Source organism: Poecilia reticulata, linkage group LG4, assembly GCF_000633615.1.
Source record: "Poecilia reticulata strain Guanapo linkage group LG4, Guppy_female_1.0+MT, whole genome shotgun sequence".
Taxonomy (NCBI): domain Eukaryota; kingdom Metazoa; phylum Chordata; class Actinopteri; order Cyprinodontiformes; family Poeciliidae; genus Poecilia; species Poecilia reticulata.
In genome coordinates, this window is record NC_024334.1 from 629,694 (window position 1) to 656,790 (window position 27,097).

Consider the following 27,097-nt stretch of genomic DNA (forward strand, 5'->3'; position numbering starts at 1 on the left):
ATATATAATTTTATATCTTCTTTTTTCAGAGGTTTTTGTAAATATGAGAGAATCTTTAAAAAGTGAGAAACCCATATTAAAAGTGCATGAATATTAAAATGCCTTAAAAAGACATGATACAGATCTCTAATCATCTCCAGCAAGAGTTTATTTTTAGCTGCGTTGTTGTTATGTACCTTTGACTGGCCTTCAGTTATGAATTCTTATAGAAAGGACAGATCTCATTCGTTCACTGTTTCCCATCCCAATATTTTCTCTGTTATATTTCAGGTTCCCCTCCCAGGAATGAAGTGGGTAGACAACCATCGAGGAGTCTTTAATGTGGAACTGGCGGCTGTTTCAACTATCCACACACAGGTAAAATTACTTCATGCTGCACCTTCAGAAAATCTAGTAGAGTTTAGTAACTTTTTCAGATGAACTCTCTCACCCTCTCATTTGCTTGTTTTATCTGCTTATATTTTGATGTAGGTTATTAATAAATACATAATAACTCCTCTGAATAAAGAACTACTTCTTTGTTTGCTGGCATAACTTTTGCATTGGTAATCATTTTGAATTAAAAATAAACTGAAGTCTTGTTTTTCCATTTTAACTCCATAATTCCTTCTCAATACTACTTTAATAATAGCTAAGTGTTACCTTGCCAGCAATTTACAGAGGTCTACTCCATCTCTGCATCAGCTGCTGTTTGGAGACTTGACTGTGGGGCTTAGAAGCCCTACTGCAGCTAATGTGCTCATAAATCACTGCTCTTGGGAGAGATTGGAGTTGTTAGATTCCCACATGTTCTTGTGCTAAAGTTCATTTTTCAGTTTTCACTCGAGCCAACTTTAAAACATGGAGATTATTGTACAACTTGTATTTAAATTGTTTCAGGTACAATTTGAGAAGCACTAATCAGAAATTTTGAACAGGAAGTTTGTAAAGCTCTGACCTGTTGATTCTATTTTTCCCTATTTTCTCTTCTTTAAAAAACAAAATACTTTATTTCTACTTTATTGTGGAATTGAAACAATGATTTATGAAAAACAGCCCAAACACAATTTTTTACAGTAGATTAAAAGTCAACCACTCAATGAGAGTGACAACCTCAGTGACAACTTCCACACTGTAGGATGCTGTTTTCACAATTTGGTTGAGCTTTAGTACGGTGCATTCGCTGATTTGAAAAACATCAGATTTTTATACTCTATCTGGAGAACCGCCAATTAAAAATAGCCAAACAATAACCTAATTATTGGTGCATCTCCAGTTACCTATTTGTTTTGTTCCTTTTTTTCATTATCTTTTTTTGTCAATTTATTACCAATACATCAGCAAAACATTTATCATGCTTGTCCCCCTCTTTTTCCAGGACCAGTACCTGGATAAGTTTTTTGCCTTGGTGCATGCCCTGGATGAGCATGTGTTTCCGGTCAGGATTGGAGATATGCGCATCATGGAAAACAACCTTGAGACCGAGCTGAAGTCCAGCATCGCAGCACTCAACTCCGCTCAGCTGGAGCCGGTGGTTCGATTCCTTCACCTTCTTCTTGACAAATTGGTGCTGCTCGTAGTTCGGCCGCCAGTCATCGCTGGACAGATCGGTATGATTCTGGATTACATGTGTTCTGAACACTGAAAGAGATGGACACGTTGAATGAATGGTGCTTTTCTGTTCCGGTGCATTCGGTTTTACAGTGAAAGCTCTAATGTTTTGTGTGTTTCAGTGAATCTAGGTCAAGCATCCTTCGAGGTAATGGCGTCTGTAGTGAACCGACTTCACAAGTACCTGGACACCAGCCAGGACATGCATGGCCGCAACAGCCTGCTGTCCTCTTACATCCACTACGTCTTCCGCTTACCCAGCACAGATCCCAACTCGCCATCACCAGGTATTTTACAGCCAACACTTTTAATTTTACGCCTTCTTTATTCCTGATCTTTTTTTTCACCTTGTTTTGTTAACTGGATTGATTTTCCACCTCACCCTCACTGCTCGTCTTTTACCAGACCCGCCTGCCTTAATTTCTCTTCCATTTCTTTTTGTTTTTACCTATTGACTTTTTTCCCTCCTTCCACATCCATTTTGTCTTCTGCCTGCCCAACACAGACAACAACTCATCTTTAACAGGTATATATGATCCATTACTATACAATATAATATGCAGTTTTTCACGTAAATATCGTCATCTCTTCACCTAAGACTATTTTAAGTTTGATTTTTAAATCCGGCTGCATATCAAGGAAAAATAGTGAAAAATCCATCCACCATCCACTTGTTTTTTGACGGTTTCCTCCTCATTGACTTTGTTTGAAATATTGTTTTTCTTTCATATTTAAATGTATATGCACCTTAGGTTCATTGGAAAATTTCTTTTTTTGTATTTAAAATGTTTTAAATGGGGGTATTATGTATTTTCCAAGCATTTTATACCACAGTCAGTGTGACCTTATAAAATTGCTGTATATATCTAAAACAAGTTAAAAGAAATTTGACTTTATATCATAGCTGTACCCGACTCCTTGAAATTGGCTTCTGTCTCTTTAAGAACCTCCTGACCTTTCTGACACTCCCCTTTCATCATATCATCACAATTTGTCTCTATGCCGTTGAGAACTGCTCTTTGGAACATTGTAGTTTGTATAATAATCTCAGCAGACTTGCAGTTCCACCAGGTGTCAAAATAAGTTGATTTTGCATAAAACCCCCTTTGTAGATTTAAGTGATGGAAAGTATGGATTATTGACGTGGAAAATGTCTATCGAACTTTATTAGAATTTATAGACTTGCAACCTTATGGTTTGCTGTGGTGCCACCTCCTCACACACCCTACTCGTCACATCCAATGTCTCCCTTTGTGCTATGTCGTAGGTCCTGGAGGGTTGGGTGGTTCGGTTCACTACGCCACCATGGCTCGCTCAGCTGTTCGACCAGCCAGCCTCAACCTCAGTCGCTCCCGTAGCCTGAGCAACAGTAACCCTGACATATCTGGTACGCCCACCTCTCCCGACGATGAAGTTCGCTCCATAATTGGAAGCAAGGTAAGAGGGTCAAAAATGGCTTTAACTTCTTTCATATGTCAAGTTTCTTAGACAGTATAGAGGAGGAACCGTTAAAAAAAATGTTACATTGCTGCTAAATACTATGGTTAATTACTTAGCATTTTTACAATCTAATAACTCATTGATTAGGGAAGTAGCCTGACCCCAAAAGGTAGGTGAAAGGGATCTATACTTCCTAACTTACATGACGCTGAGGCCTCCATGTGCACCTTTACCCAGCTGGGATGTTGTCACCATGTGAACTGTATGGCTAATCCGCAAACATAAAATTGAACATCTTATCTCTAACCGTTGTAACAACAACCTGTCACTGACAGACACATCTAAAAAGCTTACAGAGCCTCTTCTTTCACACGTATCAGTAAATTTTATTAGTGACATATTTCTAAAGCAATGACAAATGGTTCCATTCATGTTTTTATTGGATTTCTTTGGTATTTTGTTTCATTGTATTTATCTGTTCTCATGCATTTTGACTTGTATAATTTGAGATTTCCCACTTTAAACCTTTTTTTTTTACTCAGTGAGTGTGAATGATTGAATGTGCTTTTTTAACAGTCTTGCTTTCTTGTAACCATTATATGATGGATGCAGCCCTTTATTGATAAATCTCCCCCTTTCTGATAATATTTAACTAAACCTCATTTTATTTGTGCTCATAGTGAAAGGGATATGAAGAACATTTCAGCCTTGCTTCTCTGTGGTGATGATTTTAATCTTAATTTACTGACAGTTAACCTTTTCGGGGGGCCTTTGGCATCTTCCGGCAGTCATGACTTTTGAACCTCTTTAACTTGTCATTATTCCTTCCCTCCTCCTTCCCCCCCGTGCTGCTCGCTTGTTCCCTTGCCTCCTGCCTGCCTTGTGTCCTTTGACCTTGGCACCCATAGGGCTTAGACCGCTCCAACTCGTGGGTGCACACCATGGGCTGTAGTGCCCCCTGGGGATCCAGCCCTGGGTCCGCTCCAGAAACCATGCAGGTGGTTTTATGAATGCCCCGTCCTTCACTTTGCCTCACTACAAGAACAACCTTATTCACACTGAATGGATACTGGAATATTTGAAGTTTTGGTCTATTGTTGTTGCTGATGGTCACAGAAAAGTGCTGATAAATACATTGTAGTTTCAAACTCTGTTATAAAATGCTTACAATATTCTTAAGTCACATTACTTTCATTGTCAACTACTGTTTACTACATATGACAAAACTAAGGAGACTAAAATTGTAGAGGTCCAAAAGTGCCATATTTAATGAATAGCTAAAACATGTGTAAAATATTCCAAAGAAAATAGAACCGGAGAAAGTAAAATACCTTGCAGCAATGCTACTGGAGATCATTACCTGGCGTTTGCAAAGCAGCCAATCCAGGAGCGCCATTTGTTTTCCTTGGTGCTGATTGGCTATACGTCCAAGAGCCAAAATAAGGTATATTGTGGATGTTAGCTTTTGCATGGTAGTGTGAAGACAGTTTCCACTGTGCGTTTTAAATCATATTAACATATATTTGGTGATTGAAATATTAAAATAGGCTGTCATATGCTTATGACTTAGAGATGGTGTTAAGTCTTCACAGATTTTAGCTATTCATGTACAGTTCCCTAATGCCCACAACTATCACCGTTATGGTCAAATACAGATATATAGTTAATTTAAACTGTAGGTAAATTTAGCAATCTAGTTTTATTGAAAATAGTTATCCAAGTTTGCAATGACTTTAGTATGATTTACAAGAACAGAACAAAACAAAAAAGTTATTTCCCTTGAAATTTTATATATTGAAAATGTCCATATATTGAGAGCAACATGGAACCCAAGTCATATTCCTTGTTTGTGTGTACAAGCTTGGCCTATAAAGTTTATTTTTATTCTAAATGTTTTTTTTAAATGAAATGAGGCATATAGGTCTAGAATTTAAAGGATCTTAAAAATGGACTCCAAGACTTCAGTTAAACTTCTTGAAATTTGCAGAATCCCTGTAAGTATTTCATGGTCATAGATTACAAGACATGAATTAATGCTTTTATGTCTGCTTTACTAATCAAATGCAGTGGATGGAGTCAGGACTGCTTTGGTCAGATATAACTGGTGTAAAGTTAACATTCTGTGCAAGTGACTAAATCAGGTGTGAAGAATCTAAATGAGAGTCACACTGACCTTCATGGTTCACTGCAGCAATAGCCTAGAAACATAGGATGGTTTCTAACTTTAGTGAATTAATTTTATATGGAATTAGCTACATTATTTATTATATATTTATTTATGTATTTATTATTTTCAGGATTGTTATTTTTATTAAAATTATTTATTCATTTAAATGTTCATTTATGACATTGTGACACTTTTGGCACTCCATAAAAAAAGTCCTAAAAGCGACATAAAAGACCAATACTTTAGAATATTACAGCATTTTCCTAATCTTTAAACCACAATCCTTCCATGATTTCACTCATGGGAGTCACAGCCGCCTCCATGACCTCCCTTTCATCCTAGACCTTGTTCAAAAATGGCATTAATATTTGTTTTCAGTGATCCGACAATAAATCGACGTCTCAGGACTTGAAATCAGACCATATTCAAAAGTGTTGAGATTATTTTAGCTGTATTGATGTGATGTAGATTCTCTACTAACATCTTGCTGGATACATAAAACACATCTTTATACATCTATGGTTACATTGGGTTATTATAACAGAAAATGTTTGTTTTCCATACATACACATTTCATTTTAACAAAGGTTTTGCATTCATGTGCCTGTTGTCCATGGTTTGCCACATGAAAAATGAAGTTCAACATATTAGATATAAATATTGTAATTTTTGTGCTACTTGCTGAAAACGAACAAACTATCACCCACTAATGGAGTGAAAAAGGAAAACTTATTCTTTTTTTAGTTTGGACAGTATGAATTATTCCAATAAAAATATGAAGGAATTATTTTTTTTAACCATTCATTTTAGAAAAGGCTAACGATAATAAGTGAGACAAATTGTTAATTTCTCATAATTTTTTGATGAATTGTGATTGGATCACTGAAGACTCATGTTGCTGTCAATTATGAAAAAGGTTTCAGATATCAACAGTCTTTGCTTCTCACATCTAATGCCTCTCTTTTTCTTCTTTTACTTGCATGAAAATCATGTAGACTCAGATATCCAAAAGCCAGTTTTGATCTGGGACTAGAATTCTCCATTTCTGTCTTTTCATGTTTCATCATAGGTCTTAACACAATAATTAGACATTGCCCAAAAATTTAACAGAAACACGATCTTCCAACTATAAAGATGTCATTCACATTGTTTTTTTGATGGGGAAGAAAAAGAGTAGTGTTAGAATTTATCTCAATCGTCATGCCAGTTTGTTGTTCGCTCTCTGTCTCCTTTCCTTCACCTGCATGACTCGACTCACCCTATATTTTCTATTCACTTTGTCTATTAAGATTTTTGTATTGGTGAGTGTGAATGTGCATCAACTCATGTGAGCTTCTTGCCACACATTTTCATTTAAGGTTTAGTCCTGTTTCATTTCAAGTTTTATATGACATAGGCATTGTTACTTAAAATATTCACCTAATAAGACTCCCAAGGTAGTATTGTGTTTGTTTATGAAATTATAAGTACTCTATTTTACCCACTAAATTTGCCTCAGAAAATTATTCATACCCCTTTAACTTTTCCACAATTTATCATATACAACCACAAACGTCACTGTATTTTATCCCTCTTTACTCTGATGCTCCAAATTAAACCCAGTGCAACCTCTTGCTTTCAGTAGTCACCAAATTATTTAACACCTGTCCACCAAGATATAATTTAATCTCAGTATAAATGCAGCTGTTCTGTAAATACCTTAGACATTTGTTAGAAAACATTAGTGACCAAATGACATCATGAAGACTGAGGTATACAACAGACAGTCATGAGCATAACATTGGAATATTTTAAAGCACTATTAGATTACAAAACAATATCTCAAGCTTTAGACATTCCAAGAACTCACAATCCAAAATTCCAATAATATGCCACAAAGATGTAAAGCGACACACTGGTGGGACAATAGGAGCCAGTTGGGCAGCTGCCCCCAATTGGACTGCTGTTGGTGCCTTGGCACCCACCCGTCTTCCCAAGCATAGCAACACTTGAGTAGGGTCTTGAGGTGTGAGACAATAGACCTTGCAGGCGTTGGTGAAGCACCATGCAGTGCTGTCCCCTGCCATTTGGTCAATGGTGTATTCACACCTCACACATTTGGTCTGCTTTAAACAAACCACAGGTCATGTCCTCCATTGGTCTGGACCTTTTGGGCAGGTGTGAATACACTCAATTCAAATGAGCTCTGGTGTGGCTTGCTTCTGTTGTGAATACAGACCAGCCTCAATCCGACCTACTACAGGAAATGTGCATCTTTTTGGACTTCAGACAGAGTTGCAAGTAGTAATTGTACTGGAATTGTACCTGATTTGCAGTTTTCTGCTTTGTGATTCTCCTGCCAGCTGCTCTCTTATGGATCAAGGCAACACCTGGTTTCCTTCACTTAGCAGCTCACGTTTGCTGACGCCATTCCAAAGTTTGAAATATCACATTGTGAAACAAATGAGCTGCTCTTTACATTCATAATGGTTTTGCAGTTGTAATAACAGCACAAATGCGCACAACAGAAATGTAGCACAGAGGACTTTCAAGTTTGTTTACTTTCCAGGTCCGTGCTCTGTCTTGCCCCAATCATTTCTGTCCAAATGAAGCAATGACCATCACTTGTGTGGCTTTCTTTACTAATTACAAACTGATGGCATAAAAACACAATGCAATGTTCACCAGGAAAGTCCTTTGGTGCACTTTTTTGGTCCGGATGGTTTGCTTTCATAAACATGTGAATTAAGATGTATAGCAAAATACTATGTGTCCAGGAAAACTAACACCTCAAGTCAATATTTTTTCTAGCACTTTTCACAGGAAGTAACTAGAAAGTGCTTCACAAACATAAAGCATAAAAAAATAAATGAATATAAAAACCTGCCAAATGACTAAATTCAAATGGCCAGATAATTAAATATATAGTCTAAGGGCTTAGTATTAGCCATTAACACTGCACATCACCCTTAATACACAATTACCACTGTGAAACATTGTGTTGGCAGCGTCATGATGTGGGAATAGTGATAAATACTGGGCTTGAAGACTTGAGACTTTAGCAGGCAATAACCCCTACATAATACAGTTACAACTACCATAAAATACTTTAGATAAAAGCAAATTATTAAGAGTAAAGGCGTCTGAATACAAATGTGCATCTTGCTTTTAAAATTTTTAACTAGATATATTGAAAATTATTTATTTTCTTCCATGTCACAATTACACATTATTCTGTGTTGATCAGTAACATAAAAAGCAAAGAAATACATTAAAGTTTGTGGTTATAATGTCACCAAATGTTGAAAAGTACAAGGGGCATGAGTACTTTTGAAATGCACTGCTGAAGTAAAATCAACTCCAGACATTGTAGGCTAGTGTGTCAGTGTTTATCATTTTAATGTCTATTTTAATGTCTATTCATTCTTGTAATAACCTACAGGGATGCAGAATGGTGCATCACAATGACTACATCAGAAAAATCTGTCACTTAAACACTTGTATGCAGCCATTTTGCATTTCTACCGTAGGGCATTCAAGCCAATGTTCCTCTTGCTTAGTGACACAACATTTAGGTGTTGTGGTCCTGTCCTGTGTCTTAATTGTTTTGTGTCCTCATGTCTGAAAAGCAACACAATCACAAAAAAGTGTGTTTTGTGCATGTATATGTGGGGAATGCGTGACCCAGCACACGGTCCCAGCGGCCCACGTGCTGAGGAATGGCCCCACACTTTTGTTGCTCCTCCACTAATCTTGCTGTCACCGTTCCATTCATCCCACCCATAGGCCATGGAGCGCTGTGGCAATCGCATGTCTTCGCACACTGAGAGCGCCAGTTTCTTGCAAACTTTAACAGGACGATTACCCACTAAAAAGGTAGAGCCACTTGCACTGGGGGAGGAGCCAATCCCGCCCTCCTTGTCTCCGCCTCCTCACCTGTTCTGTCTGTGGATGTGTGCCTCTGGATTGGTTGATGTTGTATTTGGTTTTTGTGTTGTTTTTGTTGAATGCTGTATACCAATACTTTTGCCTCTTGTTGATATTTTAAGAGGGTTTGAATGTTTTACTTTTTATGTTTTTTAGTCTGGCTAAAGCTGACTGTGAGGTGTTCACATTGTCTGGGAAGTCTTCCCAGTCAGAACAATCTCTGCATTGTTTTGTTTTTGCTTCTTTTTTGCAAATGTATAAATACTGTATAGAAAATCTTTTCTAAAGCCGTTTGATACGCAAAGATTTTTTTTTTTCTGTTTGAGATTAAAAGAAATTCTGTCAGGTTGTGTAATCTACAGTCCAGCATTTCTTAGGTTTAACAATTAGTTACAGTATATTTTCTGTCTCGTTTTCGTCTTTATGAACACAATTAGGGAAGACTTGCCAGGCAAAAGTTGGTGTGTTAGCCAGACTACACTGAATATAAGTGTTGAATCTATAGAAGGGGAAATTCATTTGTAGGAATTTGTTAGCAATAAAAACTTTTCAAATAGCATTGTCAGGTGTCACTGTAAAATGCTGTACACTAAATAGAAACTAGATTTTATTTATACCCCACACAATCATTATTCTTTGGTTATTTAATCTCTCTGTTTAAAACCTATTTTCTGAAATGAAGCACTAAACCTTCAGATGCCTTCTGAATGATTCCATGTATTTTACAGAATGTAGTTTTCTTACTGAATTTGGTCCTTTTCTTTGCATAATAAAAACATGTTTTCCCCTGAATTTTAGCCAGTTAGGTTTGATCAAAGTCTTTATCAAGTGCTTAAATTTCAAAATGTCATTTTACATTTATTTTAGTGCCCTCTATATTTATAGCAGGTATTGTAAAATGTGTTTAAAGAGCCTTAAAGTAATACATGCACAAAGGTTCTCAAAACCTTTTATAAGAGGGGAAAGGTCCACAGGCCTTACGTCAACATAACTGAGTTAAAGGGAAAAATAAGCAGCCACTCAAACTCTGTAATGGGAATTAAACATAAAGATACATCCACAATTTGTTATCCTTATACTATTTTATTATAGTTGAACAGATTTTTTTTATTATTGTTTTATTGTGTCAATGTTTTAAACTTGACTGGTCAAACAGAACTAAGCTCCGGAGTTTTAAATGTGGCATTCTGATTGGCCGCAGTCACCCATGAGCTCACCTCTAGCACACAAAGCAGTTGCTAATCGGGCACTATTTAGATTTTTCAGGTCTTTACAATTTGAACCTGAAAGATGTATTTATTTTAAGGCTTTTTTCACATCTTCACTAGGGGAGGGAACAGCTGTAGAAGGGACTGCAGGTGTAACTCCACTACAAATCTATGCCATAAAAAACTGCTGTACTTTTTCAGGGTTCTTACGTTTGTCTTCCTCTGGCTCTGTTGCTTGTTGTATCCTTCTCCGTCCTTGTCTCTCCCCTCCATCTCTCGATGTTTATGTTTCAAATTTGCCACCCAGCTCTTTCACGAGGAGTTGGCCCTGCAGTGGGTGGTGAGCAGTGGAAGTGTTCGGGAGGGCGCTCTGCAACAGGCCTGGTTTTTCTTTGAACTGATGGTAGGAGATTATGTGCACATGGCATGTTTTTTTCTCATTACTACCTTTTGCAAAAACATGACAGTGTCATATGTTATCTCACCAAAAACCAACACCACAGGTAAAGAGCATTATCCACCACCTTTACTTTACCGAGCGCTTGGAGTCGCCAAGGAAAAACCGATTTCCTGAGCGCTTTATGGATGACATCACAGCGCTGGTCAGCACCATTGCTGGAGACATCGTCTCTCGTTTCCAGAAGGTAAATGAAGACCTTCTGGTGATATCCGCTGATATCTCAAGAAGTAGAGTTTCTTGAGATATCACGTAAGGGATTTGGAGGATGTTGTTATTCAACAGTTAATTGCTCAGAGACTTCCTGCCTACACAAGAACAGTTTGGGAAGTAAGATAATTATTGAAATTTTGATATTTGTTTGGTTTGGGATTTGTTGCTAACAAATGTAGGTGGCCCTATAATTACACCCTACAACTGTTTATGAATTAAGATAAAAAATATGTTTGTACTTGTCATGTTTTCAGGATCTGGAGTTGGTGGAGAGGATAAACACTAGCCTGGCCTTCTTCCTCAATGATTTGTTGTCAGTCATGGACCGAGGCTTTGTCTTCACATTAATCAAGACATATTGGAAACAGGTGAGGTGTTACTTCACCCGTCTATCTATCCATCCATCCATCCATCAATTAATTCCTGCTTTGGCTTACCATTTGTTTAACAATTTATCTCTCTCCCAGTTAATTTTTCCATCCATCCCTTTTCTTCCCTATGGTCTCCTGCTTTCGCAGGTTGCTGTTTTAAAGCCTGACTGTAGTAGCAATGTATTCAAATCCAGAGTTATTTTGTTTGTGTTTTTACTTTAAAATAAGCTAAAAATAGTTTGAGAACTAGAAATTTAAATGCAGAAACACATGAAAATCTAACATGAAAACAGTCTGATCATCAAATTGCTGTTGCACGTTTTGAATATATTTAAGAAAGATCACAGCTCCAGATGTTACATGAACCTTTGTCTACATATGCTAAAATTCTTTTTATCTTAAATAACGCACTTCACCATGCGGGAAGATTTATATTCCTGTTCTCAATTTTCTTTGCTTAGGTGTCGACAAAGCTCTATGCTTTGCAGAACCCAACTCTGGAATCTTTACGGCTGGATTTTCTAAGAATCGTTTGTAGTCATGAACACTACGTCACCCTGAATCTGCCCTGCAGTCTGCTAACCCCACCTGCCTCGCCTTCACCATCAGTGTCCTCGGCAACCTCACAGGTCAGTCAGAAACACTCAAATGCCAGATACTCTGAATTTCATAAACTTAGACTATGGTAGTTGCTGTCTGACTGGCCTCAGATCATATAATAATTGTTGCCTTTTTCTTAAGCAGAGCTCTGGGTTTTCCACTCACGTCCAAGACCAAAAGATAGCCAACATGTTTGAGCTTTCTATCCCATTCAGAGAGCAACATTATCTGGCTGGGCTCGTGCTCTCTGAGCTTTCTGTTATACTGGACCCAGACAATGAGGGGTTAGTATGTTAGGTGATCTAAAAATGGATAGATTCTGTTTATGCTCTACATTCATGTCCTCTTTGTTTAAATGTTTGACTGCAGAATGTTTGGCCTGCATAAGAAAGTGGTGAGCGTTGTTCACAACCTCCTGTCAAGCCATGACTCTGACCCTCGATATGCTGACACAGAGGTCAAGGCTCGGGTCGCTATGCTCTACCTGCCTCTTATCGGAATCGTTATGGAAACGCTGCCGCAGCTCCATGATTTTACAGGTAGAGTTCAGGAGTTTTCACTACTAATTATGTGAACTCATGACAGCATGAAACATTCTCCAAATTCACTGTAGTTCTGCAAGGATTGAGACTGCAGGGATGAAACAGAAAAAGCAGTGTTGTTATAATTAGAAACAAATATTTCAGCTTTTTTCAGTTTTCTTTGATGTCTGACCTGCTCGTTCAGATTTTGACCTTTTTGTACAGGAGGTTCTTTGATATTTATCTCACACAAATCCTGGTTGGTCATTTAGCAAATTAGTGGAAGTTTTTATTTTTGTTGCATTTCTAGAACAGGAAAAAAAATCTATTTGCAGCATTTTAAGAAATTGTGCAGTTCTGATGCAACTAGCGATTATTTTAGTAATCGATTTTTAGTAATTGAATAATCTATTGATTATTCTGACAATCAGTTAATACAATAAAAAAAAATTACTGCTGATTTTTTGTTTAACCAATGGAAGGAAATACATCAAAATATGGAAATAAATAATTCAATTCTCTTCATAAATAAGAAAAATGCTATTGTACTGCCAGAATTGTAATATCATAGCATTTTGGCTAAAACTAGGTCACTTGAATTTTGGATAAAATATATTTACAAAGGTTTTTTGAATCTTAAATTCAAATTGTACAGATTTTTCATATAGTTTTAGCTTAATTACTCTCTCTCTGAATATCCTATTTTCATTCAGTATATGGCCTTTTTATGAGTCTACTCCAGTTAATGATTAATCAGTTACTAAATTAATTGACGATTATGTCAGTACTTGACTAATCAGGACTAATCCTGCTTGATCATTTCAGACTTTCTGAATATTAATCAATCTAAAATATTTTCATATTTATTCTTGTCAAATGCAACAAATCTGCTACCACTGGGCTTTTTTTTCCTTTTTTTTAAAATCAGATTTCTCTTTCCAGAAATTTAGAAAGGAACAATCTACTTTGGAAATTTGAATATTTGTATTGGTCTCCTTTTCCTGCAGTCAAATTTAATTGTTTGGAATAGAATATGACAAAAAGCCAAATACACCTATAGGATTTTAACTGTTGCATTTGGACTTTAAATAGCAACACCACCTTGCACCCTTTAAGGTTATCAGTTGAGCTTCAAAGCATGGCTCCCCCTGACATCATGTTCCCTGCTAATCTCTAACCTTCCTTATCTCATGTTTTTTACTATTTTTAAACTGTGTACTTTTGCGTCCACCAAGGTTTAACGCAAATTGTGCGTTTGCTTTTAAATTATGTTTTTAGAATTATAATGGATTTTTCTGTATTGTTATATATGATATTTTTTTATCATTTGCAATTCTTTTCTTTTTATAACGTTAGAGTCGCACAATCAGTGGGGTCGGCCCGGTTGTCCCCAAGGTACGGCTGTGGGTAGCGGGGGAGAAGAAGCAGAAGGAGAGGGCAACAGTATGATCAGTCAGACTGTTGCCATGGCAATAGCCGGCACCTCCACCGCATCTCCAATGTCCCGACCAAGTAGCTTTTTGCTGAACTCGCAGGTAGTTTGCTGCTCGCTATGCGACATAACGAGTCAGTAGAAGTTAATTAAGGTGTCTGACCACACTTTGTGCCCATCTGTTGTCGTTTTTCCTCCCTGTGATTGGATCTGGGAAATCTCTCCAGACGGGTCGCCAGCATGGGAGCTTCTCGGCCGAGTCGAGCCGCAGTCTGCTGATCTGTCTGCTCTGGGTTTTGAAGAACGCCGACGAGCTGGTGCTGCAGAAATGGTTTACAGACCTGTCTGTGTCTCAGCTCAACCGCCTGCTGGATCTCCTCTACCTCTGCGTGTCTTGCTTTGAGTACAAGGTAGCATCCCTGATGAGATGGATAGATTTACTTTTCTACAGATGGTTAAGAAAAGGCTTGAAACAAATGATTCTTTTGTTGCTGTAGGACATACTTGCCATGAAATATCCACAAAAGTGTAATTTATGTACATTTATTTGGTCAGGAGAAAACATGTTGGGAAACGAGTATCAAAAACGACCAGTGTTACTTTTGCTGGTACTGCAGTTGCAAGATTTTTATACACCACGCTTTTTCCAATAGGACACCATGTAATCTAAAATTTCACAAGTTTAAAGCATACAGAGAGAGATCTTTGACCATTGGTGTTTGCACAATTTCTCTAGATATTTCACAGTCCTGGTTCCTCTCTTGTACATGTGTCTATCCACCCCACCCCTTAAGGTTTCTGTAGGATTTATATGTGAGGGCTGAGATGTCCATGGAATGAGGTTAATTTTTTGGTTAATTGTCCTGCGGAAATACTGCGGAAATACTGAATGAAAACCAGATTTCATCGCTGTACAACCAATCAATCTTTTTGTATTCCAATGCCTCGTTTCCACTGAGCGGTATGCCACTGTCTGGGTTAAACCCAGATGCCAAACAAAGCGTTGTACCAGTGACACGACAAACGTGACACACTAATACTTGTACGAGTTTGTGCAACACAGATTCCACACCATAAGCAACAGTAGACAATAGCTGCTTTTCCAGTATTCTTGTGAAAGACAGTCGTACATTTTTCAAAACATGATAAACAAAAGCATCATCATGCTTTGTCCACTGTGGTGATTAAAATGATCATCTGCTGCTTTTTGTGCTCCAGTTTTCTGTTTGGTTTCTGGTTTTGCTTTAGATAAACTTCCTGCTGTGCTGCATCTTTGCTGCTTGCTCTTCTTTCTGTGTGCTTTAGCTACTAACTTGCTTTGCTTGCTGGTTCTGTTCTGCAAGTAACTTCCCGCACTGTGTGCTCTCTGTCCTCTCACTCACCGTGCTCTCCATGGAAACAAGGCCCATGTTGTGTTCACCATGCAGGGAAAGAAGGCCTTCGAGCGCATGAACAGCTTAACGTTTAAGAAGTCCAAAGACATGAAGGCCAAGCTGGAGGAGGCCATACTGGGCAGCATCGGCGCCAGGCAGGAAATGGTGCGCCGCAGCAGGGGACAGCTAGGTGAGGCTACACACTTCGCCACATGCACATGTAGGAAGACCTGCAAAAAAACAGCTAAGCTTCAGAAAATGCAACGGAGTGTTTGGCTCAAATGGAAATTAACAGACGACTTACAGTGTACAGCCACAGACACGTGTACCTTATCATCAATTGTCAGATAAAGCTACCGCCAAAAGAAGTTATGTTTCCCAGGGTAAACACAACCTTTTTTACCACTACTGAATAAAGTAAATAATGTTTCTCCATCATTTAGAGCGGAGTCCATCTGGCAGTGCTTTTGGCAGTCAAGAAAACCTCCGGTGGAGGAAGGACATGACCCACTGGAGACAAAACAGTGAAAGGATGGACAAGTATGTTCTCTTAAAAGTTTTTCCTTACCACTCCAGTTTTATTTGCCGGAAAGCCTAGTCAGTACATTTTATGTAAATTTATAATGAGTGTATATTTTTTGTGTGGTTTTGTACAATTTTGGTTAAATTTAAGTAATGTTTACTTAGCAAGGCTCTGATCATATATATAGTGAACCCTATATCAACCAAGTGGTTAACTTTTTCCCATTAATTGCTTATATTTTCTCTGAGTGTCAGGATTTATTTTTTATCTGAAAGAACAGACACAAATCACATTTCTCACAAAGTAAATTAAAAAAGCATCAACAACAAATATGTACAGTGAATTCAAGGAGCTGAGTGAGTGAATGTGATGGAGCCGGGATTTTTTCAGGTAAATTTAGTTTCCAGTTCTAATTTGATTTATTTTCAGATATTTCCCATCCTTCTCAACTAAGCCCCAAAACTTGAAAGATATTTTCTCACGAGCAGCTTATTGGTTAGCTTTCATGTTTATTTTTTATGAAATTGCTAGTTTTATGATATTATTTGTTTTTATTTATTTTTGAAATGTTGATAAATGTGTTATGCCCCAGATTGGAACCTTGAATGTGCCCTTCGGTCCACATTTTTATCCCTTTGTTGAAGCTGGACAAAAAATTCTTGAAAATAAATAGATATGTTATTACAATAGCAAAACCTTACATTATTGTATATTTTTTTAAATTCCAACCTCATATGACTTCAGAATATTTTGCAGATGTGTACTTCACTATTAATTGACATAGAAATATGTCTTTAATAATCTGGTTCCCTGTGGCATAAGTGTAAAATGACACAGTGGTCAATGGGATGCTACAACCCTACCCATGTCTAGGGTCAAAGCAATAATTACATTATATCTTAAATCGGGCATGTTTACTATGCATAGTAAGAAGTATAATAATACAGGAGGCATTTTTTTTCTTTTAATCTAAATTAACCGCAATTCTAAAAGCAATTTTTCAGTGGGAGATTGTGCTTTTACCTGGGGGACCTCAAAGTTTTAATCAGGAAGTATAAATTTCTGCACATTATTAAAATTTGAGAAATTCAATATGCAATGTTTCAGTTACAGACCTTTGTCATTTTGACTGATTGAAGCATTGCATATTCATCCATCCATCCATTTTCTTGCACCCTTTTTCCCTCAGTGGGGTCGGGAGGGGTGCTGGTGCCCATCTCCAGCAAACGTTTCGGGCGAGAGGCGGGGTCACTCTGGACAGGTCGCCAGTCTGTCACAGGGCAACACAGAGACACACAACCATGCACATTCACACCTAGGGGCAATTTGGAGAGACCAATTGCATTGCATATTAAATATTACATTTTTTTATATTCTGACAAGTTTTTATCAAGACAACTCTGATTACATGTTTTGCAGCCATTGGTGTTTTTCTGATTATTTGTTTACAGATAAAAGAAAATATATTTAATATAGAAACTTACCTTTTTTTTATTTTTATTTTTATCCAGCAAGTAAAAAAATCTCCCTTTATTGGTCTTCATTTAATTTCACATCTTTTTTAAAGTCTGCCTCCAGCTTTGTTTTTGTGTTAATTCTCTCATGTCGCTGTGTGTTTATGTAGGAGTCACAGATCAGTCAGGTATTGTATGGCCTACATCTGTCGTGTGCTGCTTTGAGTTGCCCTCTGCTTTAGAGCCTCATTTAAGGTGTTTTGTCATACATGTGGGAAGTGAGCCAGTTAAAGTGGAAAACGAAATGTTTGTTTCAGTTACAACATGATGTACTGGACTTTGGACCAGTCGGTAAATAATTTTCTGATTTATTTGTGTTTCTTATGAGAAGCAGTAGCTGTTTATGCAGGGAAGTCATCGAGGTTTTCATTACTCATTTGCTCTCCATTTTAACATTTTAAGTCTCACATGGGCATGATGGCATAAACAAAGTCCCTGCTGATCCTGGTTCTGACCCTCTGAATCCCTTGCCCCTCCACTCCCTTTGTCCCGGTAACATCGTATGCTTTTGGGTTGATAGTGGTTGCTGTGGGTGTGTTTGGCTTTTTAACCAGTATGCTACAAGTCCAGTATTATGTGTCTCTGGTACTGCTGCTAATTTGTTATGAACTCATGTAATTTTTGATACAATAAAAGAGTGACATGACTAAAGGCCCAATATGTTTTATTTTGATATGCAGCAATGTAGATAATTTAGCACTTGAAAATTTCCTGTTTAGACAAGTTTGGTTCATACATAAATTTAGTCCCAATATGAACTACTCCTTGTTCTTTCTCCACATTTATAGGTCGTAAATTTATGTTTCAGATAGCATATTTTGTCACTGCTCAGCATTTCTATCCAACATATTTTCAGTAGTTTAATTCTCCCTTATTTGCATTTTGGAAAGGAGTGCAAGCTGTTCTAATTCACAAGTTTCTCTTCATTAGTGTTTAGAAAATCAAATTAATCTGAAACATTACCTGAAAAGTTTTGGATTGCATCCACTTTCAATGCACTAAGATGTTGGTGTTAGTCTTAATAAGATCCTAATCTGTGCTGTTTGGTTATACTTACCTGCCTGCAGCAGGTAGGGCAGTGTAGCTGCAGACAAAGGCTACAGAACCAAACATCAGATATGTTTCCAGACGGTTAGGACATAAGCCTTAAGTTTATATTTAGTTTAAAGCAAGGAAAGAGGCATTCATACGAATATATTAATTCAGTAATAAGACACCATTGGAATAGTTTAAATTAATTGCAGAAATGCCTCAAATTGTATCATTATACAACTTTCAGTGCAACCCTCAATTTTCTATGTTGTACTTATTACTGACTGACTTTACAATAATACTTAAAAACCTTCCTTGGGTGTCCAGAAAGTGTTTTTTAGTATTCTCGTTAAAAATTGTGTGGAAAAAATGGAATAATTGCAAATATAATTAACTCCACTTTCATACATACAGTTTCTTTTGTTCGTTTTATTTAAAACAGGACTTTGATAGAAATATGTACAGTAAATGTACAGGTTTTCATTATGTACAGTTCTATGAGTCTCAAAAATAATAGAACTTGACCATTAAAAAGCTGTTGGAACCCTTAAAACAGTTTTTAATTGTGAAATGTTTTGAAAGTGTTGACTTTATAAATTAAAGCCACAATATTACCATTACAATTTATTCCTTTGTGGGGGGTTTTGTGATCGCAGGACGCGAGCGGAGTTGGAACATGAAGCACTTATAGATGGGAACCTAGCAACAGAGGCCAACTTAATTATTCTTGATACTTTGGAGATTGTTGTACAGGTAAGCAGGCAAACACACAGCAACAAATGTCAAAAGTACTGCTTGCGTTTTTGTGCAGGACTTTACACAAATTGAAAGACTGAGAAAACACTTTCATATTTTTATACTGTGTCTGTTTTATTTCTCAAATAATTTTGTCTTCGTTTATCTTGTAGACGGCATCAGTGACTGAGTCTAAGGAGAGCATTCTGGGTGGRGTGTTAAAGGTGCTGCTTCACAGCATGGCCTGCAACCAGAGCGCCCTCTACCTTCAGCACTGTTTTGCCACACAAAGAGCTCTGGTTTCCAAGGTTGGATTTTTAGACTTTTAAGAATACTTAAATGCTGACTTGTTTGTTTTTTTATTGAGTCTTTGTCCTTCATAAATCTTTTTTTGCTGAACTCTGCTTGTTTAGTTTCCAGAGCTGCTGTTTGAGGAGGAAACAGAGCAGTGTGCGGATCTGTGTTTGCGACTCCTGAGAAGCTGCAGCAGTAGCATCAGCACCATCAGGTCCCACGCCAGCGCTTCCCTCTACCTCCTCATGAGGCAAAACTTTGAGATTGGTAACGTAAGTAAAACCGCAAACTGTAAGGCTGCCAACACTAAACAGCTGGATCTCAGCATTTGTTCTCTAGTGTTTGAAGTTTAAATCTGTTGCGATGCAGGTTATATAATGGTATAATTAGTATGCAAAAGCAATCTATTTTCATTAACATCAACCAATTTGCTGCAGAACTTAAAATGCCCCACACTTCACTCAGACATGGATGAATGGCTGTTGTGATTTAATTAAAGGCATCATTTCAAGAACTCAAAAGAAATTAAACCCTAGATGGCTTTAAAAATGATGCATGTGGATTAAAAGTCAGATTTCTCTACATGGTATGCAAGTCATTTTCAATCCATGTCTTAAAGTTGTTACAAATTCTTGTTTCTCACCTTTTTTTATTTGTCTTTAATTTCTAGAACTTTGCCAGAGTGAAAATGCAGGTGACCATGTCTCTGTCCTCGCTGGTCGGAACGTCCCAGAATTTTAATGAAGAGTTTCTCCGTCGCTCGTTGAAAACTATCCTCACCTATGCAGAGGAAGACCTGGAACTCAGAGAGACCACCTTTCCAGATCAGGTACTCATTTAACAAATCTATGTCAGATATTTATTAAATTTGATCATTTTGACTTGATCTTTTTCATTTTAGCACCAAACTATCTTTTCATATTACTAGAGCAAATTAAATGTAGCCTAATTTCTTTCCTTTTTCTTTTTTTTTGTCCTCCCAGGTCCAGGACCTTGTGTTTAATCTGCACATGATCCTGTCTGACACGGTGAAGATGAAGGAACAWCAAGAAGATCCTGAGATGTTGGTTGATCTCATGTACAGGTAACGAGCACAGGAGTAATCAAGAATCTATAAGTTTATCCCTCTTTGGCTTTTCTCTCTTTGTTCTAACATTTTTTTGTTCTAACCTTTAGGATTGCGAAGGGATACCAGACATCCCCGGACCTGCGTCTGACGTGGCTGCAGAACATGGCGGGAAAACACTCGGAAAGGAGCAATCACGCCGAGGCGGCGCAGTGTTTGGTGCACAGCGCTGCCCTGGTAGCAGAATACCTGAGCATGCTGGAGGACCGCAAGTACCTTCCTGTAGGCTGCGTCACCTTTCAGGTAAGGACGGGTCTGGTGGAAATGAGATCAAGTTTGCTACCATATATCCAGCTTTTTATTCCTAATCGTATGATTTTCAGAACATCTCTTCAAATGTGCTGGAGGAGTCGGCTGTCTCTGACGATGTCGTGTCACCAGATGAAGAGGGTATCTGCTCTGGGAAATATTTTACTGAAATCGGTCTTGTGGGCCTCCTGGAGCAGGCCGCTGCCTCCTTCTCCATGGTGAGATGACTTCCTTTTTGTCCAAAACAAATGTCAAGTCCAGTTTTTCATCAAGTCGTTACTCAGTTATGACACTGAACGGGAAATTGACAGCATTGGTTAATATTTATAACAATCCCAAAACTGCTTGTGAGGTATGTTCACAACAAAGGTCGAGTTACTTTTCAGCAAAAACAATTCCAATTCATTTTCAGTTTTGTAGAAGCTAATTTAGTTCAGATTAAATTAAAATCAGTCTAATTTCATACGACACAACTATTTTGTAGGACTCACATACAGTTATATACAGTTCAGTTCAATCCAAATTATGATGAAATTCAGTCAAATGATAATCTAATTCGACAATCACAGTCACAAAACAACCATTTCAAACCCAACTCATTTGGTKGTTGTACAATTATTGTGAAATAATAATTGAGATGTGAATTTACCACATTTATGATTCAGTTTCACTGGCTACACACTGGCCTTGATACTGCAGGTTCTGTGGAATCAGGAAATTAGAAACAAAGTCATTGACATCTAACAGTCTGGAAAGARTTTTAATGCTTTTTCTACGATTTTGAGAYTCCACTGAATCTAAAGAAGTTAAGTGTGATAAAACAGCAAAAKCAGTAGTAATCTGTAAGGTGAAGACAACCTTTCACTGTGTCTCTATGGAACAGACAAACAGGCAGTCACAGCAGGAAAGAAATTCTTTCTATGAAAACATTTTGTACAATAGAAACAAGCTTATCAGGAATCCAGTCATGCTAATTTCTCCTAATCTAAGGACTAATGCTGAAGTTTTGGTTGTTTTGGTGAATAATTCTACTTTATTGAAGTYTCCTTTCTCTCCAGGCTGGGATGTATGAGGCAGTGAATGAAGTATACAAGGTGCTAATCCCAATCCACGAAGCCAACAGAGATGCAAAGAAGCTAGCCACCATCCATGGTAAACTGCAGGAAGCCTTTAGCAAAATTGTCCATCAGGTAAATATACAACAAAGGAAGAAGGTTTTGCATTGTTTACAGTTTAAAGTTTTCAAGTTAAATATTAATTTAGCTATTAATAAAGGAAATTAAGTCATTTGGATTTGATCGTCAACAGTTACTTTGCTGCACATGTAGATTTTGTGAGAACTCATTTTTAATCATCTCCAGGTTGCATTTTTGTTAAAGTCTGCACACAGAATGAAAAAGTCCAAACTCGGCCTTCACCTTCTTGTGAACGTTTATCACTCCCATCAACTGTCACATTTATAAAACTGTGTAGAAGCTCAAAACCAGTATTTCGCTGAACGGAGGTTGTTTTAATCATCCAGTACCATGTTTTAACCCAGCAGTGAAACAGGCTTTCACACAGACACAATGTTGCACGATGTTATTGTTTATAATTTTATCTTCTGTATGTTTTTCTTTTTTATTATTATTATTTGATATGTCGGGCTCCTGGCATGCTTTATTTCATTTGTTTTTTAATAAATAAAGGATGCATGAGATGCCAGATTCCAATGTCAGCATTGGTTTGGTCACTTGGTGTGTCGTTTTAGTGGTGACCAAAAATGATTCTTCTTGAATTATATTTGCTTAATTTGGTTCTAGATAAGATGGAATTGTCTCCAATCTGGAATAGTTATGAAGGAGAAATTCTTTTTTATTACATCATCCTGTGCATGTGTGGACCGCGCTGTGTGTGTGTGTGGGGGTTGTGAATGTCTTGTCCTCACATGTCCTGTATTCTCTTTGTTACACAGAGTACTGGCTGGGAGGTAGGTGGTTAAATAGTTCCTGCTTGGCCCTGCTCATGTTTATCTTTATTTTAAATATCTTCATTTACTCTCCATCTTTTTATTTGCCAGCTGCGAGCGCTCTGTTGCTCTTTGCTTTATTTTCATTCATTCAGCCCATTAACAGCCGCAGACATTCCCAACCGTCTGCCCTGCTGGGGATGTTGCTGTATTTATTCACCAAAGCCCTCACCTGTCTTTATGTCTCTTCCCTCATTTTGTGCCGGAGGAACTTGTTTGTTTTTGGGGTTTTTTTTTCCAAATGTGACAGTTCTGAAGGGCTGTGCATGACAGCCACGAGATGACACTAATGACTAAAAAGTCGACATGAATGCGTCACCAGCACAATCCGCTCCTAATCCGCCCTCGTCTTCTGTCTGTCTGCTGGTGTCAGTCAGCGCTCGCTCATCGACTGACACCGCCTGCTGCCACACTTCATCTCACCCTCATCTTCATTCACAGGGCTCGATTTCAGTACACTGTTTAAACACGAAGGGTCTCGGATCTTTCTTGCCTCACTCAATTTTAGAAGCCTTTTCAAATGAAGGTGTTGCAACCTTTGGGTGGAAGCTGGAGTCAGATTATTTAAGCTGCCATTTTTTGTTTCTCCAGAGAGGGTTCAACTAACAGTATTTTTTGAGTTACTTGATWTTTCCTATTGATTTGAAGTTACTATTATGACGGACTTTTTCTTTTAATTATATAAACTAAATCGACCCCTGACTTTTAATTACTATTATTTTCCATCCACCCTTCATTGTGTTAACTTTATTAACCTCTGGGTGAGTTTTCATGGTTTGTTGCATGAGTTGGTTCAGATTCTGGTTGGTTTTTTTTCTTTCTTGTTTTGGAATTGCACGAAGGGTGCATGGTGGTGTTTAAGGGTTACGGTTCTTTATTTCTGACTTTTTTCCCTTTTTCTTTCGTCTCGCATGGTTTGGAATCATTTTCTTCAAATCACTGAAGATATTTTTGATCTTGTGATCTTGTGTTTGTGTTGTTTTTGTTGATTCTGGGGTCCAACCTCATCCTGATTAAAATTTGTTCTGTTTTCTCCTTTTTGATTTGCCTGGTTGCTGACCCTCCCCTCCCACTTTACTTAATTGTGTCTTGTGGTAAGTGCATTAGTTTATGGGTATTGACAGCATTTTGTTGCAATATTGTTAATGTTTTGAAAATCTRCCAAGCCATCATATTGTAATATCCTACAAAGGAAATTTTGTTACACTTTGACATACWCACCTGCTAAAACAACATGCTAGTTCTCCTTTGGTCTTCTTTTCCTTGTTAAGCTTCTTGACTCTTGCTTCTTTTTTGTTGTTTCTCAAGGTAGAATTATTTCAATTTTATCTACAARTAAAAAAATTAATTCTTTGATTCGGCAAGYSCTCCTGCTGCTTCGATTCATGTCTTGAATTCAACAGTTTATATTATGTGGATAGAAACGTCTGTTGTCTGTTTTCCCTACTTTTTATTGTTGCTTTGCTTGTAGTTTAACTGTGTTAAATGAAAAACAGGTGAAAGTTACCATTTCTGGAGGTTTTTGGGTTTTTCCTACATGCATTCTGATTTCTAATTCCCTTTTTTATATATATTTTTTTTACCTCTGACTCTTACTTTAGCCAATTCTTAATTCTCTAGGACTTCCTGTATTCATATTTAGTCATTTTAAAATGTWCTTACTTACATCACCAAAACCTGGCACTTTAACAATTAACAACTTGTGCGCACGCGAGTGTTTGCTCTGAAATGACTTTAAAACCAGTAAAAAAAATTTTTCCTAATTCAACATTATCGAATTTGACAATAGACAGTTTGTAGTTTCCCTAGAAAATGCAGATTGTTTCCCAAAGTGTTAGCTTTTGAAAATGGTATCAACATTTTCAAATCAAGAAYGTTCCATATCGAAAGAATAAAACAGTGGAAGACAGAACTATGCTCGTCCTATTATCTGCTGAAAGTCTTGCTCTCTCTCTCTTTGTCGCAGGCTAAATGAACCACTTAGTTTTCTCACTGTGTTATAGAAAAYACACTTTCCTTTTRAATAGCTTGTTRCGTCTGTTTTTGCTCTGAATTAATTACACTGAAATTGACAATRTCTTTATTTTAACCTTGTCTTTACTCAGTAGAGACCTCTGTTCTGTAAGCTATCGTTCTTTTTTTCAATCTCCATCTGACAAGAAGAGGTTCAGAACATAAGTAATCGCTTCCCAGCCCATTTCTTGGTGCATYTCTTGTTAACTTACAAAATCTCTAGAYAATACATTACATGCTGCAATCTAAATACCACAACATGCTGTGTATAGGTCATGTTACTTGAACTGTAGGTCATTTTTATTTCAACATTTCACTTTTTCATTTTGGACCATATCAAGATCAAAAATGTTTTTAAAGGRSCGGCTGTGGCAGAATGCATTGATAAAACGGCCCGTTAACAAACTGTAAAGATATTAATACGTTGCTGCATCTGCATTTGATGAGTACTTCTTGAAATTAAATATTATTGAACATCTTTGCACATTGAACTTAACTCTTCCCAGAGGAAGAGGTTGCCTTCTGGAAAAGACCTTCTGTTTCCATTGTACCTAAAGTGAAAGGCTTTGAACTCTTTTACAAGCCTCGGTCAACCTTGGTTCCGCCATTGTGGAGAACTGTGATTTTTATCTAAAGTTTTAATTTATTTAGACTGGAAGACATTTCTCTGACAGGTGTTTTTATCTGCTCACAGGACGGGAAGAGGATGTTTGGTACGTACTTCAGGGTGGGATTTTATGGTTCAAAGTTTGGCGACTTGGATGAGCAGGAGTTTGTGTACAAAGAGCCGGCCATCACGAAGCTGGCCGAAATCTCCCACAGGCTCGAGGTAAACGGCATCGCTCTTCAGCAACTCCTGAACTTTTGAACCGCAAAAGAAAAACCGGTCTAAAATGTTTGCACCTAGCAGAAGTGTAAAGGCCCCGCCCTCTTTTCTCTTAGAGCTTCTATGGGGAGCGCTTCGGGGAGGAGCAGGTAGAAGTCATTAAGGACTCCAACCCTGTAGATAAGTGCAAACTTGACCCCAATAAGGTTGGTGCTCCAAAGCCTCATCACCACGTCAAATTCATCCGCGGCAAACCCGCCCGGTCATTTGACGACATTTTACTGTGCGCAGGCCTTCATCCAGATCACGTACGTGGAGCCGTACTTCGACACTTACGAGATGAAAGACCGCATAACCTACTTCGACAAGAACTACAACCTGAGGCGCTTTGTGTACTGCACCCCTTTCACCTTGGACGGCCGGGCCCACGGGGACCTGCACGAGCAATTCAAACGCAAGACCATCCTTACCACGTCACACGCCTTTCCTTACATCAAGACGAGGATCAACATCATTCACAAGGAAGAGGTAGGCCATGAAGGCACAAGCAGTTAACTGGAAAAGACTTGGACAAGCCAGATGTCTGCTGAGAACTGAAGGAAGATTCACAACTATGTAAACAAGTACTTTTTGAAGGAGTTATTGTGAAATGTTAAAATGGTAAAAGGAAAATTATGTTTAATATATAATACATAAATTTAACTGCTTAAAGTTTATTTCCAAAATGTACTTTTAGTCTGACAAACGAGGCTCATTGGAACATGTATTGTAATTTTTTAGATATGACTGTAGTCTGTAACCCACGACAAATAACARCTGTCATTCTGTTGTRGAAATTCTTCACAGAAATAGTCAATTACAGATTARAAAATGCTGTTTAGCATATTGTATTATTACAGTTAGTAAAATCTCTGGATGTTTTTCTGTTTCCAGATTATTTCCACACCCATAGAGGTGGCGATAGAGGATATGCAGAAGAAGACGCAGGAGCTGGCCTTTGCCACCCACCAGGACCCTGCTGACGCCAAAATGCTGCAGATGGTCCTGCAGGGATCTGTGGGCACAACGGTGAACCAGGTCAGACATCAGCGACACACACAGCACYTCTTTTTATTTGATCTTATTTCTGCTGATGCTCATATAGAAAACCCGTTTTTAGGGTCCGTTGGAAGTGGCTCAGGTGTTCCTGTCAGAAATCCCAAGTGACCCAAAACTGTATCGACACCACAACAAGCTCCGCCTGTGCTTTAAGGACTTCACAAAGAGGTACTTTATGCTCCCACACTCTGTTTGTTAGGACATTTCAGTTTTACGTTCCAACGTTTGTCCTGCCAAAGGTGCGAAGACGCCCTCCGGAAGAACAAGAGCCTGATCGGACCGGACCAGAAAGAGTACCAGAGGGAGCTGGAGCGGAACTACCACAGACTGAAGGAGGCGCTGCAGCCCCTCATCAACAGGAAGATCCCGCAGCTTTACAAACCCGTCCTGCAGGTCAACTC

General features: G+C 38.0%; 1 protein-coding gene across 1 annotated transcript in view; it reads left to right on the top strand.

Annotated features, from left to right (window-relative positions):
- Window positions 1-27,097, top strand: part of dock7 (dedicator of cytokinesis 7) — a 49,071-nt gene that overhangs the window by 20,265 nt on the left and 1,709 nt on the right. Inside the window, exons 19-51 of the mRNA XM_008406461.2 lie at window positions 271-357; window positions 1,358-1,589; window positions 1,713-1,877; window positions 2,096-2,116; window positions 2,858-3,027; window positions 3,939-4,028; window positions 8,963-9,052; window positions 10,619-10,714; window positions 10,815-10,955; window positions 11,236-11,349; window positions 11,814-11,981; window positions 12,097-12,236; window positions 12,322-12,491; window positions 13,830-14,008; window positions 14,133-14,315; window positions 15,309-15,468; window positions 15,722-15,818; window positions 17,426-17,443; window positions 19,004-19,100; window positions 19,256-19,390; window positions 19,496-19,648; window positions 20,047-20,205; window positions 20,360-20,460; window positions 20,553-20,745; window positions 20,826-20,969; window positions 21,810-21,941; window positions 22,706-22,720; window positions 25,467-25,601; window positions 25,715-25,804; window positions 25,890-26,126; window positions 26,532-26,675; window positions 26,758-26,864; window positions 26,936-27,097. Coding sequence (XP_008404683.2) covers window positions 271-357; window positions 1,358-1,589; window positions 1,713-1,877; window positions 2,096-2,116; window positions 2,858-3,027; window positions 3,939-4,028; window positions 8,963-9,052; window positions 10,619-10,714; window positions 10,815-10,955; window positions 11,236-11,349; window positions 11,814-11,981; window positions 12,097-12,236; window positions 12,322-12,491; window positions 13,830-14,008; window positions 14,133-14,315; window positions 15,309-15,468; window positions 15,722-15,818; window positions 17,426-17,443; window positions 19,004-19,100; window positions 19,256-19,390; window positions 19,496-19,648; window positions 20,047-20,205; window positions 20,360-20,460; window positions 20,553-20,745; window positions 20,826-20,969; window positions 21,810-21,941; window positions 22,706-22,720; window positions 25,467-25,601; window positions 25,715-25,804; window positions 25,890-26,126; window positions 26,532-26,675; window positions 26,758-26,864; window positions 26,936-27,097 — 4,325 coding nt within the window. The remainder of the gene's footprint in view (window positions 1-270; window positions 358-1,357; window positions 1,590-1,712; window positions 1,878-2,095; window positions 2,117-2,857; window positions 3,028-3,938; window positions 4,029-8,962; window positions 9,053-10,618; window positions 10,715-10,814; window positions 10,956-11,235; window positions 11,350-11,813; window positions 11,982-12,096; window positions 12,237-12,321; window positions 12,492-13,829; window positions 14,009-14,132; window positions 14,316-15,308; window positions 15,469-15,721; window positions 15,819-17,425; window positions 17,444-19,003; window positions 19,101-19,255; window positions 19,391-19,495; window positions 19,649-20,046; window positions 20,206-20,359; window positions 20,461-20,552; window positions 20,746-20,825; window positions 20,970-21,809; window positions 21,942-22,705; window positions 22,721-25,466; window positions 25,602-25,714; window positions 25,805-25,889; window positions 26,127-26,531; window positions 26,676-26,757; window positions 26,865-26,935) is intronic.